The sequence below is a fragment of the Tyto alba genome, unplaced genomic scaffold (genome assembly GCF_018691265.1).
Source record: "Tyto alba isolate M040663 unplaced genomic scaffold, T.alba_DEE_v4.0 Super-Scaffold_23, whole genome shotgun sequence".
Classification (NCBI taxonomy): Eukaryota; Metazoa; Chordata; class Aves; order Strigiformes; family Tytonidae; genus Tyto; species Tyto alba.
Window position 1 is genome coordinate 63,233 of NW_024881297.1, and position 15,103 is coordinate 78,335.

The following is a 15,103-nucleotide window of genomic DNA, read 5'->3' on the forward strand; positions in this document are numbered from 1 at the left end:
AGAAACGGTCATGGCAGAGCAGGGCACCACATCAGGGCACCGTCGCCTTCGTGGAGCAGTTGTCCCCACCTAATCACCGCCCTGGGAGAGTTGCGTTCACTTGCACCCCAAAAATGCGGGCTCCTTCCTCTCACAGGGCTGGGAGGACCATTTAGTGGCCCGACGGCACATGGATTTGCCACCCACAGGACGGTTTACCCAGCCCCTCTCCTCTTGTTGTTCATGTTGTTCATCATCCAGGAAGACCCTGCCCGAGGTCCCGCAGCAATGCACCCTCGTTTTGCCCAGTTAATGATTAAATTTGGGCTGACTTTGGAGGTGCCGGCACCCAGGCTATGGCAGGCCAAGGATGCTCGCCCTCTGCCCTGCCACCGGGATTAATCATTCACCCAGCAATTGGCACCGCATCCGTATAAAAGCCAGGATGGATTTCCCAGTGCCGCTTTTCCGCAGGAGGAGGGAAAACAGCCCCACCATGAAGGCAGCTCTCACCCTGCTCCTGCTTTTAGCCACCGCGCATGCCGAGCACCGAGGTAAGGGCTTTGCTGTTCCCCAGGGACAAGGGGTACGAGGCTGGGGACCATCAGCTCTGGTGGTTTTTGGCTCTCCCCAGCCTACTGCCAAATCACTGGGTGGGAATCAGAGAGAGGAAAGGGAAGGCGTGGGGTGATGTTTCAGTACCCGGGACACCCCTTTGGGGTGGTGCTGGAGAAGCCGGGAGGGGAAGAAGCTGGGCTGGGGTTTGGGGCGAAGGGAGTGGGAAAGGACAGTGTCACAGGGCCCGGCTTCTTCCTTTTGCACAGGAAAAATTATATTTTCTGACCCCCTTCACAAGTACCATTTCATTACAAAACCCACCCCTTGGATGGAAACGATGCTCTGTGCCACCCCCTTGCTGCCTTCATGGCTTCAAAATCATCCACTTGCCAAAAAGCACCCCTCAAAACTTCCTTCTCCCATACTGCTTTACAAAAACAAAAAGAAACAAAACAAGTTGGCACTTACAGCAGGACCAACAGCCACTGTTCCTGCGAGGAAATAGAATTGCCTTTTACCGCGGCTTCCCCTTTTTTCCTCAATTCTACCAGCCTCGCAAAAGCCCCCTCACTCTTTCTTTCCCACTGAATCCACATGACCTTCAGTGTAACGGTACATAACCCGTAGGTTTTGTGGAGATGACCCCACTCTGCACTGTAAAACTAGTCAATACTGGTATCAGTGTTTACCCTGCCAGTACCAAAGTCTAACCAATGCACTTTTTAGCAAAAATCAATGGCATTTTTCCAGGGATGAGAGAGTCTCCAGGGATGTCTTCACCGCTGGGTGCTCCTGACCTCCAGGGTCCTGTCTCCTGAGCTCCCAGCCCTTATGCTCTCCAAACCGTGCCAGAAAAAACAGCACCACGCATCTCAAGCACAGCGAAATGTCCACTTGGGCAAGGGGCAAAGGCACCTAATGTGTTACCTGCAGCTCTCCCAGATACAGGGAGAGGTTTTCCCCCTGCCCTCTTCTTTACAGAGCTTTTGGTTTATGTGCTAGCACCTCCCCAGGGACTACCACCAAGTCCGACGTGAGAAAAGAAGTAACTGTGTAAAAAAATAATAACCCTCAAGGGAATGAAGGAAGAGCCTTGCAGCCTTTGGACCACATTTTGTGGTGGCATAGCATCCCTCCTTCCCACGTCACCACCGTTGCTGGGGAGGGAAGCGGAAAGCGAGAACAAAATAGGGGGTTAAGTGCGAACAAGCTGTTCTCCAGAAGGTCATTTTCCCTGATAAAAAGCAGAAGACCCAAGTTATTTTCCATAGGAGACTCAATTAAGCAGATCTTATGCTGCTTTGGTTTTTGTTTTGTTTTGTTTTGTTTTGTTTTCCCTTCAAGGAGAAAGGTTGCTGGAAGTGAGCTCTATTGCCACCCAAACAGAAGGGAGAAGCCAGCATTTTCCCATATCCCAATCCCAGGAGATGCAGGCTCACCAGGTCCTGGCTCTCCAGCCAGCATCCAGGCTGCACTCGAGAGAGCCAAGGCACAAATCCTGCTCACAAATCCTCTTTTTTTCCACATTTACAGGTAGACCTTATGTCCGGGACAAAGTCTGCCAGGAGTTCAAGGCCCTGGGGAAGGAGGACTTCCGAACCCTGTAGGTACCTCTTGCCATATTTGCCCTCCCAGGACACTCAGCACCTAAGCCAAGACCACAAAAAATGAAATAAAAATAATCTTGAACGGGGAAGAAATATTCACTCCCTGCAAATGTGGACTCAGATGGTTCTTAACAAGAAGAAAAGTTTGCTTCATTGTTGAACTCCTCAAAATCAATTAAATAATCAGCCATTCTAACAGAGCTGGCACATGATCCCTTGAAAGGGCAGCCCCTAGCCCGAGACCCACTCCTTGTCTTTCCCGGCTGTTTTCCAAGGAATATGCTGCTATTTCTTGCAGCACCACAGTGGCTCCTGTTCAGCTGATGGTGTTAAACCCTGTTTTGGCAGAATGATGATGCAATGGGATGATTGGGGTTTTTTACATAAACAAGAGAAATATGCCGCCAGCTCATCCTCTCCTTACTCCCTGCTCCCAGGACCATTATTGCCAACAGCAGGAAATTCTCCAATGCCACCTTTGAGGAGATCAGCCACCTCGTTGGCGAAATTGTCTCCCTGGCTGAAACCTGCTGTGCCGAAGGTGCAGACCCCTCCTGCTACGATGCCGGGGTGAGGCTAACCGAAACCAGGGGGCGGACGCCAAAATGGGGCGTTGGGGGGGAAGGGATGGGATTGCCCCCACCATGTAACTTCCTCTCCCTCCCGTAGTCCTCAGCTCTGTCGGCCAAATCCTGCAGCAAGGACTCGCCCTTCCCGGGTCACCCCGGCACGGCCAGGTGCTGCACTCAGGAGGGGCTGGAGCAGAAGCTGTGCCTGGCCGCCCTGCAGCACCCACCCCAGCAGCTGCCCCGCTACCTCCAGCCCTCCAACGAAGAGCTCTGCCAGGCCTTCAAGAAGGACCCCAAGGATTTTGCCGACAGGTAAGCTGGGCTGGGGACAGCACTCGGCCTCACCAGTAACGCCCAGTTGGGTTCAGTTGCGTGCCAGCACTGGCCGACGTCCAGGTGCCCGGCCAAGCAAACCTCACCCAGTTTCACCCCTCTGCCATCGCATCCATGGGGCGTCAGAGTAAAAGGTTGGGGTGTCCTGTGTTTGCACAGGCCCCAGAAACAGGATTTTAGAAGAAGGATGAGGGGTGCCATTGCCTGCACAAGCACTTGGAGAGGGGCCACCAGCCCATTTGCTGGCAGCACGGGGTGATACCTGGAGAGAACTCCCATCCCCTCACACCCCCAAAACCCCCACATCGCCTGCACCCGAGCATCTAGTCGTGGGGCGCCGGGTCTCCTCAGCCCACCTTTGCCACAGGTTTCTGCATGAGTACGCCAGCAGCTATGGCCAAGCACCCCTGCCTGTGCTCCTGGGTTCCTCCAGGACCTTCCTCTCCATGGTCTCTACCTGCTGCATCTCCCCTGCACCCACTGCCTGCTTCCTGAAGGAGGTGAGGGCCTTCAGACCCCTGGGCTCATCCTTGCTCCCCGGGGAGCCAGGCGAGCACAATGCTGACAGCCCGAGGAGAAGTGGCTGGGAATGGCTTACATTTCCCTCGGAGAACACCTCTGTCTTCTTTTTGTGGCAGAAACTGGAAAGGAAAACCCTCTCCCTCCTCACCCTGATGTCCAACCGGGTTTGCTCCCGCTTCACGGCATACGGGAAGGACAAAGTCACCTTCAGGTAAAAGGGGAAAATGGCCTTTTTTTCTCCTTGAACCTGTCTCAGGCTGAGAGCGTGTTCCTGTTTCCAGCCGTGGATCCTGCTCTCAGGCAGCATTCACAAAACTAAATTTTAATTAAGATGCAAAAACAAGCATGAGGTCGTGTTCCATGGGAACACTCTGCATATAGCAGGGGTGCAGAGTGAGCCCTGTGGCTCCTCATCATCTCCCTCCTGCACCTCTATGCAGAGAAACACCTGCTTGGAGCTTTGAAGAGGGGAAGTGGGGCTGAGCTCCCTAAGCCCCTCGTATGCCTCGTGCCTTCCCAGCTACCTCACCTCACTTGCTCAGAAGATGCCCAGTGCTTCCTTCGAGGACCTTTTCCCCCTGGCAGAAGACGCTGCCGAGGTGTTTTCTGAGTGCTGCGACTCGGTGGCCGAGGACTGCATGCAGAAGAAGGTAGGGGAGCCAGGATGCCACCCCAAAACCACCTCCCGAGTCACAGCAGGGCCTTAGGGAGTGAAGCCCAGCACAGTGAGGGGGTCTTCAGCCTCACCAGCCCTGGCGGGATGCCGAAGCCCGCACATCCCTTTCTCCCCTCTTTGCAGTTATCGGAGCACACGGCCAAAGCCTGCAGCACGCTGTCGGCCCAGGGCGAAAGGTTTGCTGACTGCTGCCAGGGGAAAAACCTCATGCAGAACTATTTCTGCATCTCAGCTTTGCCACCAGCACCCGCCCCCAAACTGCCCGAGGCACAGAAGCCGCTGAACGAGCAGCTGTGTGGTGAGGAGGGGGCTCGCCACGCTGAGAGGTGAGTGGTACCCATAGCAGCTGTCTGCCTGGCCTTTCCCTCTCCCCTTGCCTTCATTATATGCTTAGATTATTATTAGGATAACCAGGGGAGCATCCTCTCTCCCCTCAGGGGGTCTCTCCCCTCAGGGGTTCTCGCCCCCAGGGGCTGCACAAAGATGCGAAAAGCAGCCCCCACTTCATGCTGAGCACCACTGGTAGTAAAAACTCACATGGCAACTTGTTTTCCCCCGGCTCCAGGTACCTGTTTGAGCTGGCGCGGAGACACACCGACGTCCCTGATGCCTTCTTCAGCAAGCTGTACGACACCAGCGTAAAAGTCAGGGGGGAGTGCTGCTCTACCAAGGACACCTCTGCCTGCCTGGATGGCAAGGTGAGCAGTGGGGATGGCTCCCCTGGGTCTCTGCTCCCCCCCACCCTGGCCCTGTGTCCCCCAAAACCCCTGCGGAGCCTGGTTACAGACCCTCCGCCCCTGCCCCTCCCCAGCGCCAGCGCATGGGAGAAGAGCTGCCTCGCTTCCTGGCAAAGGCCAGTCAGCTCTGCGGGCAGTACAATGAGTTCACTTTCCTTGACTTCAAGAAGAGGTAAGCCTTTGCCCTCCTCCCACTGAAAACTGGAGCAGCAGATGCAATCAGAATTTGACCAAAATTTTGAGGATGCGCAAGTGGAGCTGGTGGTTTATAAGCCTAAATAGCGGCAAAATACAGGGAAGCACAACATATCCCTTGCAGAGCATCCAGTCCTGCTCCCACTGACACCCATGCATGCTCCCTCCACCCCAAAAATGGCATATGGGTATTTAATGCCCCTGGGTCCCCGCTAAAACCCACCAGTCCCCACGCCGCAGGCTGCGGGAGAGCTTGACGCAGATGATGCCGGAGGCCAGCCCTGAGCTGCTGGGGCAGCTGGTGGAGCAACGAGCCGACTTCGCCTCCACTTGCTGCTCCCCCAATTCACCCCCCCTCTACTGCACCTCCAAGGTAAAGCCATGCCCCCCACCTGCCCCTGCACCATGCTGGCAGCCAGCCCCTGCACCCCAGGGTGGCCCCTCGGCTCTTTTTTTCCCCCCTTCCTTTTGCAGGTGAGCTCGGAGCTGGGAGAGACGTGTGATGGGGGGTCCTGCCTGCTGGGTTAGGTGCCCAGAGATGAGCGGCTGGGGCAGAGGGGTCCGGCGTGCCGGTTTCTCCAGCGATGAGCGGATGGAGGGGGGAGGAGTTACAGGTCTGGGGAAAAAGCGGGGGTCATGGCCCTGTGCCCGGAGCTGAGCTCTGCGGGGCACACAGGGAAGTGGGACGCTGGAGGGGAGCATGAGGGTGCCCGGCAGACAGATGCTTCTCCTTGCACCGGGAGAGGAAGGTGTCCCCAAGCCCGCGGCTCCCCGCCACCCGCCAGCAGCACTGCCGAGGTATTGCTGCAGCCGCAATAAAGACTTAAAAAAAAAAAAACAAAACACCATCACTGCTGGAAAGGCTTTCTGCACCCCTGGGGGTGGTGAGGAGGGCAGGGAAGGGGCACTGCCCCTGCTCTGCAGGCAGGAGGAAGAGGAGGATGAGAGCTGCCTGCTCTAGTCCTAGGAGCTAATGGTCTAAAAAATTAAGCAAGAACACTGAAAACACTCATCAAGTGCCCCCCAGGATGGCTCCCTGAGGGTATTTGGATAGTCAGCTAGCTGAAGGCACTAGCCCATCACCCAAGATGGGGGCCTCTGGGCAGTTTTTAGCAGAAGAACAAGATGTAAACATGCCAAGGAAAGAAGGTAACGAAAGCTCAGGGCACAGAACCTGGGCCGTGCAAAGATAAACCAGAAAATTAAAACAGCCTGTGCTGTACCAATAAAACACGGATGAGCTGAAGCGATGGTCAAAGGAAAGCAATAACTGAAATAAAGGGATACAAAAGGAGCTATGTCCTTACCAACGGGGCAGAGGGACTCCATACAAAAAGGGAAAACTCCATGAGAGGCAGAGGATTAATGTGCAGAACTGGGAGAGATCAGTTTAAAGCTAATTAAGGCCCCAGAGTAATTACTTTACTGACAGCGTTAGTAGTCAAGACACCACACTCACCAGACCCAACCTTAAGCCAAAACAAGAAGAAACCCCTGTTCACACTGGTTCCTCTCTGTACTGGAGAGCATCCGCAGCCCCTGGGGCTCTGCTCAGTTCCCCTGCCACATGAGAAAGGAGATAGAGCCATAGAGGCCGCATGGGGTGGCAAAACATTATTATTTTGGAAGAAAGGATAACTTGTCTTTTTCTTTGGTGCAAAGCACGTATCACTAGGCAAGATAAACACCCTTTCTCGGCACTGGTGTGGCCCACACTCTTCTTGCTGGGGGTGGTATCCAAGGCAGCAGCTCTGGGACCAGCCGTGGTCACCACTACGCACCTGGGCCCTGGCCAGACAGAGGGCTCTGTCCCACTGAGCCCATGAAAACAGTTTATCCTGTCAGGAATCAGGTGTTAGAGACCGGCCTGAGCTTTCGCTCCCTTCCGGCGTCACATTTGCATCCATCAAACCCAGGATGTACATAATAAAGGCTAACAATTACAGTGACCTTTGGGGTTTCCAAGAAAAACTGGAGAAATACAATTAAGTAAGCCAAGAACATCTCCTCCGCTGTGTGTCTGTTTCTAGGAAATGCACTGATAGATACAAAAATAAATAAATAAACAAACAAACAAATAAAATAGATAAGCCAGCAGTGCTTACTACCATTGCAGCTTTCCTGGCAAGAAGTGCGCCATGTGATACCCCAAGGGTATTTCTCAACGCCTGAAGGCCTGGGCACGCTGGAGGGAGCAGAAAGCCAAGCCCAGGCTCTCTCCAGAACAGCCTGCATCACTCGCACCCAGAGTGCAAAACTTCTGCCAAGGGTTTTGCCTTACACGTTTTCGGGAGGAGGCATCACTTGCTGCCGTGGTGCCCCATCCTCTTGGCTACCAGGGGCTTAAAAAACCTGAAGCTCTGCTGGCAATCAGCAAATGAAGGCAAAGGGCGTAAGGATGTTTAGCTGTCTGCTCTTCCCTTGCCTCCAAATGCACTCATCCCAGCCCCTATCAGGGGGTTGCCATCTGCCCAACGGCAGCTACGGGGCTGCTGAACCCCACCACGCTGTTGGGTATTGAGGGGACACCCTGAAAACACCACGCAGGGACAGCAGAACTCTTAGAAAAAGAGCAAGCCCGGGGTGTCTCCTGTGACCATGAGCAGCCTCACCAGGCACAAATCCCGGGATAGAAACATCTCGTTTCTGTCCAGCCGCTGGCTTTTGGCCCCCAGCTCCCCAGCCCTAGGCACAGGGGCCAGGCTGCCAAAAGCCACCCACGTTCGGTGCATTTTTGAACTCTAAAAGCACATGAGAAAACACCGCTTACCTCGGTGGGAGGCTTGGGGCAGCCACGCGTGTGCTCTGCCCTCTGTATTTATTTACCGAGCATGGTTATTAGCATTGGTGTTTGGGCTCCCGTTAGCTTTAACGATGTATGGGACAGCCCGATTCTGCCGCATCTTCCTCCCCACTGACTGATCAGGCAAGGGACCACAGCAAGCCATTAAAGAGATTGCATCCCCAGTGTGGTCTGAAACCAGGCAAATCCATTATTAAGGATTTCATTTTAGCAACGGGCCACTTCTCCGAAACGGCTCTCAGGACCTTCCCTGCGCATCCATCCCAGAGCTGATGCCCCATCCCAGCACGAAGGATGCGTCCCAGTTGCTTTGCACCAGAAGCTGCCCACAGTCACCTGGGGAGCTTCCACCTTTTGGGATGGAGGAGCTATGTGTTGCACCACAGCAGCAGAGGAAAAATAAAAATCAGAAAACGCCCTGATCCCCTACCCTGCCTGGGAAAACCAAAAGTTTTGCCGGCAGCAGCCCGCGCAGCACCCGGCAAGGGCTCCTGGCAGGCACCCGCGTTGCACCCTGTGATGGCAAAGCCACTGTCACTGATTACATGGGGACCCCATGGGGGAAAAAAAAAAAAAAAAAAAAAACAGCACCCAAAATAATCAGTTGTTGTTTTTTTTAAAAAAAAAAAAAAAAATCCAGCAAACACAAAACACAACTTTTTTTTTTTTTTTTTTTTTATTAAAACCAGTTGACTTCTGAGAAAGCCCGGGCTGATGGGTACAGCAGCAGGGCTCGAGGGATTCCCATCCAGTCCTCCGCCAACATGGGCAGAAACCACTTTCCTTTTCTACTCTTCATTGCAGTGGGGCTTTTTGTTTGTTTTTTCTTTCAATTTTGTTTACTGTATAACTTTCTTCTTCCTGCCCTCAGCACCACAACAGGCACAAGGCAGATTTGCCTCCTGCATGTTTATCTCTGCAGCTCTCTAACCCATTTCCAGAGATTAGAAAGAAGCAGCAAAGTGCCTATATTATTTTTTTTTCTCAATATTTTATCACTCAGAGCACCCCCTCCTGCCCAGTCTATCTGCTCATCACCCAAATATCAGGGTGCCCAGCAAACCCCAGGCCACTTCCAGCACTTTTGTGCCAGGAAGCTAGGAAAGCCCAAGGCAAAATGTGCCATGAGGTTGGAGCAGGTAATGCAAGAAGGACAGATTAAAAAAAAAAAAAAACAAAACAAAACAAAAAAAAAAAAAAAACAAACAAACAACAACAAAAAAAAAAACCACAAACCAAATACCTCTGCCAGGCAGAAACCATTCCCAACCACAACCATGTTGACCTGTTAATCATGCTAATTGCACAGCAGTAATTAAGCAGCAATGCATTGCAGGTGCCATGGCAAGGTGGAATTAATATCACTAAATGCTTGCAAGGAGGGAAGGAGGGGCTGCAATAGGAAAACCCTGCTCTGAATTGCAGGAAGCACTAAAAACCAGTAAGACTGAATAAAACAGCTTCCAACCTTGACCTTGTCAGCACTCACGGCACCTCCGAGTTACACTCCCGCTCCTGCTGAGAGGAAAGAACAGAACCTTTTAACTGACGTGCATCAGGGTCGGTTTTCCTATAAGCTGGAAAAAAACACTCAAATCTTAGCCCAGCCAGACCATGGCATCACCCAGCCTTTCGGGGGAGCATAGGGTGTTTTCTGCCTCCTCTCCCTGCCCGGCATTGAATGTGGAGGGCAAATTAATTGTTGATGAAGAAAAGGTTCACTCAGTACAGAAATAAATAAGATGATCAACTTCCGTCTCTTTTTTTTTTAAATCAGTTACAAGATCCATAAAAAAATTTTAGAAAGGTTAAAAGTACTAGTTTTATCTGTCCCCAAGACCCATGGGGCAGTTTGCTTTCCCAGCGATTCCTTTCCCCAACCCCTCAGACCAGAGTTTGCTCTTCTGGGCCAGCAACATCCCCACCCTTGACTTAACTACACAGAAAAGCAGCAAGTAAAAGGGCTCATATCTTCTTCAAGTTTTATTTTTTTTTTTTTGTACTGCATACAGCACTCTCCTTAAAGGATCAGCGTTTTCCTCTTCACTCCACAGACAAGGGCTGAACAAAGGCTTTGAACCAGCTGGCAGGCAATAAACAACAGTTTATGAGGGAGAGGACCAGCTCAGAGGTGATACTTGTGCTCACACCTGGGGCTTCCAGCAACTGCAAGGAATAAGTAGTTTCTCTCAGCCCGGCCCCCCAGGGGAGCTGCTCCAGCCCCCCCAGCATCTCCGTGGCCTCCTCTGGCCCCGCTCGAGCAGCTCCGTGTCCTTCTGCTGTTGGGGGCCCCCGAGCTGGCCCCAGCACTGCAGGGGGGTCTCCCCAGAGCGGAGCAGAGGGGGACAATCCCCTCCCTGGCCCTGCTGCCCCCCCTGCTCTGGCTGCAGCCCAGGGCACGGGTGGGTTCTGGGCTGCGAGCGCACGGGGCTGCCTCACGGGCAGTTTTCCCCCTCCCAACCCTCCCAGTCCCTCTCCTCGGGGCTGCTCTCCAGCCATTCCTCGAGGGCCCAGCCTGGGTTTATGCTGGGGATTGCCCCGACCCACGGGCAGGACCTTGCCGTTGGCCTTGTTGAACCCCAGGAGGTTTGCCCGGGCCCCCTCTCCAGCCTGCCCAGGTCCCTCTGGGTGCCATCCCTGCCCTCCCATGTGTCACCGCACCACACAGCTCGGTGTCATCTGTAAACTTTGCAGTTTTCCTCATTTTGCAACCCTGCCCTTTGGTTTGACAGCGTTGGCCATCGCGAGCTGTCACCAGGAGTTAGCCTTGCACATGCACGGCCGCCGGTGAGCATCGCTCCCCTCTGCCCCTGAAACATGTGAAGCAGGGGGGTGCCGGTGAGCCCCACAGGGCCATGGTGGGCCAGACCCTCACCTGCAATGGGGAAGGAGATTGATCCTAAAAAGGCCAGGAACAGCACCCCTGCCCGCAAAGGGAGGGCAGCAAATCCTTGCCAGAGGCTATTTCCATAAGGCAACTTACTCTACGCAGTATGTTTTCTATACAAGCCTCAAGTGACGCTTTTTAGCTGGCTTGGTGGGAGTGGGAATAGGAGATGCCCCAGCCCCACCTCCCCCCACTGCTCAGGACCAAGCCCCCGGCACCACTACAGTGACCGTGATCCCTGGATTTGGGTGCAACAGGGCGCATCCCCCTTACCGGACCCGTTCTCCACAATCTTGTCTAACCCCAGGCTCAGCTCAGGGTCCCGCAGCACCGAGGGCCTTCTCTGCATCCCCAAAGCATCGTCAGTGGGGTCAGCGAGGGTGCCCCTGCTCCAGCGCCAGGGTCTCAGGGAGCCCTCATCTCTACAAGCACCTTCCCAGTCACACTCTGCTTTCCTTCCTCAGCCTCCTCTTCCTCTGAAGAGCCGCCGAGTGCCTTCCCTTGGAAATCACGACTACGACAACAGTGATACGAGGATCTTGATTCAATCCAACAAGACTGAGCAGACAACAAGGAAAAACAAACTCTCCAGTAAATGCATAAAGTTACTTTATTTTCAGTATACATTTAATTTTGAAAAATATAAATGCTAAAATATCTCATCATCTTCATCTTTTGATTCCATAAAAGTCACAATAGAAAGCTTCATAAAACTGTAAAATACTATAATGTTATAAGGAATTTCATGTTTTATATTACTGGAAAAAAAATCATTTTAATATATTGAAATGTTTTCTGCTTTTTTTTCCTTTTTGTTCCACCATCTTGATCCACTTCATTTTATACTGATTTTTTATTCTTTCCTCCAAAGCAAATACAGACTTAACAGAATTAAAAACAATAATAAAAGTATCTGAAAGTGCATGTTGATTCAACAAAAAAACAAAATAAAAATACAAAGATGTATCGGCCATGATGACAAATAAGCATGGGCTACAGAGGCAGACGGCCACCACGTTCCGGGGCTGGGACAAAGCTGGCTGCAGCTGGGTGGCTGTCACGGGGTCCCACCACAAGCTGGGACCTGGTTTGGGTTTGCTCTGGGAAGTTCATTTCTTGACACCCGCCTCTGATTCAGGTCAGTCTCCACACCTATTCCTGGGAGTGCTCACCCAGGCTTTTCCCACAAAATACCCAATTCTAATTGAATTCTGATTCTCTCCCCTGCCTGCTGATGGGTGGTGCCAGCAGAGCTCTGGGTTGCTCTCTTGATGTTGAGTTTTGGGTTTTTTTTGTTTTGTTTGTTTTGGGGTTTTTTTGGTCTTGTTGTTGTTTTTTGTTTTGTTTTTTTTCTAAGGAAAAACCAACAAAAAAACCCACAACCACCAGTGAAGTGCTAGTGTCGGGTACCAGGAAAGGAAACATTTCCAGTTCCTGTCACCAGAGTTGTGTGTTTTTCACGGAAAGCTAGAGAAACCTTTGTCCCATCCCTTCAGCAATGATACCCTCTGTACAACAGCATCCTCTGGTTAAAATAAAATAAAAAAAAAAAAAAAAAAAAAGAGAGAGAGAAAGACCTAGATCAGCTTAGATCAGCAGTCAATACATTTCAAGTACATTTCACACGGTTGGGAAGGGGAAGCCCTCGTGTCTGTGGGGCCGTGTCCCCAGGCGCCTGGGGACGGGCAGCCGTGGGCGCACAGGGCAGTGCCCTGCCCGCAGAGCCGGCGGGGGGCCAGGGAAGCTGCGTCCCGCCATCACCTCGTTCCATCAGGATTCCTACAAACCAAAGGTCTGGGCAGAACACAAAGCAGCTCCTGCACACTCCGGAGGTGACGCTGGAACCCGTTTCCCCTTCGGGAGCTACGGACTTGTGTTGGCCGAGGGATGGAAACCGAAGGGGTGAAGCCGGCACAGCACTTCCCAGCTTCCCCATCCTCTAGCTAGCACGGATCACAGAGCCGCTCCTTTCCCGGCCCTTTCTGACACCTCCCTGGCCTTTCCAAAGCGGGTTTGGGCTGGGTTCCTGGGCTGTTGATCTGAGAGCCAACACACACTTCGTGGAAGCCGAAACCGAGACCCCCTCGAGAATGAGGGGGGGGAATGTACGGAGGTGTGTGCACGTGTGTGCTCGGTGCAGGCGCCTCGGCAGCTCCGCCGACGTTCTGCAGCTGGCCAAGTTCAATCTATCACGGTCCCTATCAACTCATCTTTTAACCAAAGCGCTGGAAGGACAGTAAGGTGGCCAGCTGCTTCTACAGCACATCTGGGAAAGAAAATAATAGCCCTCTTCTGCACCTCCCGTTGCAGATGTGGCTAATACGAGCGAGTGGATGCTAAAATTTGGCATAGAAGGTCTCAGCACCATCATGAAATTCTGTTTACTTAACCAACACGGACTTTGGTTTTGCAAAGACAAAAGTGGCAGCAGCGTGCCTGTCCTCTGTGTGGGATTTTTCTCCATTGGGGAATTGGCCCTTACAGCTGGGCTTTTTTTCCTTCCTTTTTTGATTAAGCTTTTGGTGTGGTACACGTAGTCCTCACATTTCATCAAAGCAGCGTCTCGGTGAAGCCCAATTTCCCAAATGTATGTTTGCATGCACACACTAGTATGTATGCAGACATGCTACAGAGAGAAAATAATTTCTCCCAAGGCGGTGTTTGCTCGCTTGGTTTAAAACCAAACGCCTAGGTGTGCCCAGGCCCAGCCTGCCTGGTATTGCTGCATCACTGCGTATGGATGGACGGGCCTAGGACCAAGCAGTCAAGATTTAGGGTAAATTCTACAGATGATGGTAAACAGATGTGGGACGCTGGAGGATGCCGATGCTTGTGAGCCTGGCGAGCGCGAGTGTCGGGGTGAACATCCCAGTAGGGCCATCTTCTGCTGCCTTCCTCCTCCACTGTGCCGCCCTCGTGCCTGAACCGCACCCAGGGCCCTCCCACACACGCCCACGCCCACGCCCCCGTGTTTCCAAAGAAAGTAATTCAAACAATACCACGTCAGGCACCAGTGACATGAATACAATCAGCATCTGTCCACTGGCGTCAGCAGCCAGCCAGTATTCCGCTTACTGACGTTACATTTAAGACTCTTACTAGATCACAAGAGATTTAAGTTATATCCCATCTCCTTCATAGTAAAGTTGGATTACTTGTTAAAAAAAAAAAAAAATAACATAACCCTAAGTAAAGCAGATGCTTCAGAGCAGAAGGTGTTAATCAAAGTGATCCAGCCCTGTGTCATGTCCTGGCGATTGTGGTGTGATGTTGTGGTTTGGTTTTTTTGTTTGTTTTTTTTTTTTTTTGTTTGTTTGGGTTTGTGGGTTGTTTTTTTTTTTTTTGTAAAAATCACATTATATATGGTACAATACATTTTTTTACAGAAAGCCTGGCATCTAGAAATAAGAGGTAGAACTACTCACAACTATATGTTTCCTGCTGCAGGAAAAATTCATTTTTCTTTACAGTAATTAAAAAAAGGTTAAAAAAATTGACAAAAAAAAAGTCATAGGTTAGGCCCCCATAATTTAAACAAAATAATCTAGGAAAATAACACTCTTCAATGTACCTGACGAATTAAGTCCATTAAAGTGTTTCTTTAAAAAAAATTGCATAGGAAAGGGACATTTCAAAACACATGCTACAGTGATGGCAATGGTTTGTCTGTGCTGGGAGTGAAGTACCTTTTCCTTTTCCTTTTCCTTTTCCTTTTCCTTTTCCTTTTCCTTTTCCTTTTCCTTTTCCTTTTCCTTTTCCTTTTCCTTTTCCTTTTCCTTTTCCTTTTCCTTCCTGTGTTAACTACAAGTACAGGCTTTAAGAGCAAGTTAGTATTAGCAGCACTTTCCAGCATCTTCGAGCAGTGTAAGCAAGACATCGAATTAGCCTGGAGGTCAGTTTTGTTCTGCCAGACACCAAAGAGAAGAACAGACAAACAGTGATTCACAACTAAAGGAATGCCAGTTCCTCTAACATCTCCCACAGGTACGGGATGATATCCTTAAAACTTCCACCCTCTGCTTGCACCAGAGAGGGGTGTGTGCATGTCGAAGCGACAGAGAAGGCAAAACGAGTCTTGGTCAGTGTGGACAAACCGGGTGAGGAGGGATCAGAGGAGATCTGCAGGGGCAGGGGCGGAGGGGCAGCGCGGGACGTCCCGTTTACCTATACAGGTGGGGAGCAGAGAGCGTTTTAATATTTGGCTAGTGACAAAATAAATTCCGTAAAAGATTCAACA

At 51.6% G+C, this 15,103-nt stretch overlaps 2 protein-coding genes across 3 annotated transcripts in view; one reads left to right on the forward strand and one right to left on the reverse strand.

The window, feature by feature from the left end:
- Positions 1-424: 424 nt before the first annotated feature.
- GC (GC vitamin D binding protein) lies at positions 425-5,736 on the forward strand. Its single transcript, XM_032985572.1, has 12 exons — positions 425-533; positions 2,071-2,140; positions 2,582-2,714; positions 2,814-3,025; positions 3,414-3,546; positions 3,685-3,779; positions 4,089-4,218; positions 4,368-4,570; positions 4,810-4,942; positions 5,056-5,153; positions 5,417-5,549; positions 5,651-5,736. Exons 1-12 carry the CDS (start codon positions 425-427, stop codon positions 5,702-5,704), a joined length of 1,503 nt encoding a protein of 500 aa, XP_032841463.1. The 3' UTR covers positions 5,705-5,736.
- An 8,913-nt stretch (positions 5,737-14,649) lies between these two features.
- Positions 14,650-15,103, reverse strand: part of SLC4A4 (solute carrier family 4 member 4) — a 185,704-nt gene continuing 185,250 nt past the window's right edge. For both annotated transcript variants that reach the window (XM_042796525.1, XM_042796524.1), the window contains exon 27: positions 14,650-15,030. The gene's annotated coding sequence lies outside the window, so the exon portion shown is untranslated. The remainder of the gene's footprint in view (positions 15,031-15,103) is intronic.

Coding starts and splice junctions, on each gene's coding strand:
- GC (XM_032985572.1), top strand. CDS start 425: ATGGATTTCCCAGTGCCGCTTTTCCGCAGGAGGAGGGAAAACAGCCCC. Junction 4,943..5,055: donor CTGCCTGCCTGGATGGCAAG/GTGAGCAGTGGG, acceptor GCCCCTCCCCAG/CGCCAGCGCATGGGAGAAGA. Junction 5,154..5,416: donor TTCCTTGACTTCAAGAAGAG/GTAAGCCTTTGC, acceptor CCCACGCCGCAG/GCTGCGGGAGAGCTTGACGC.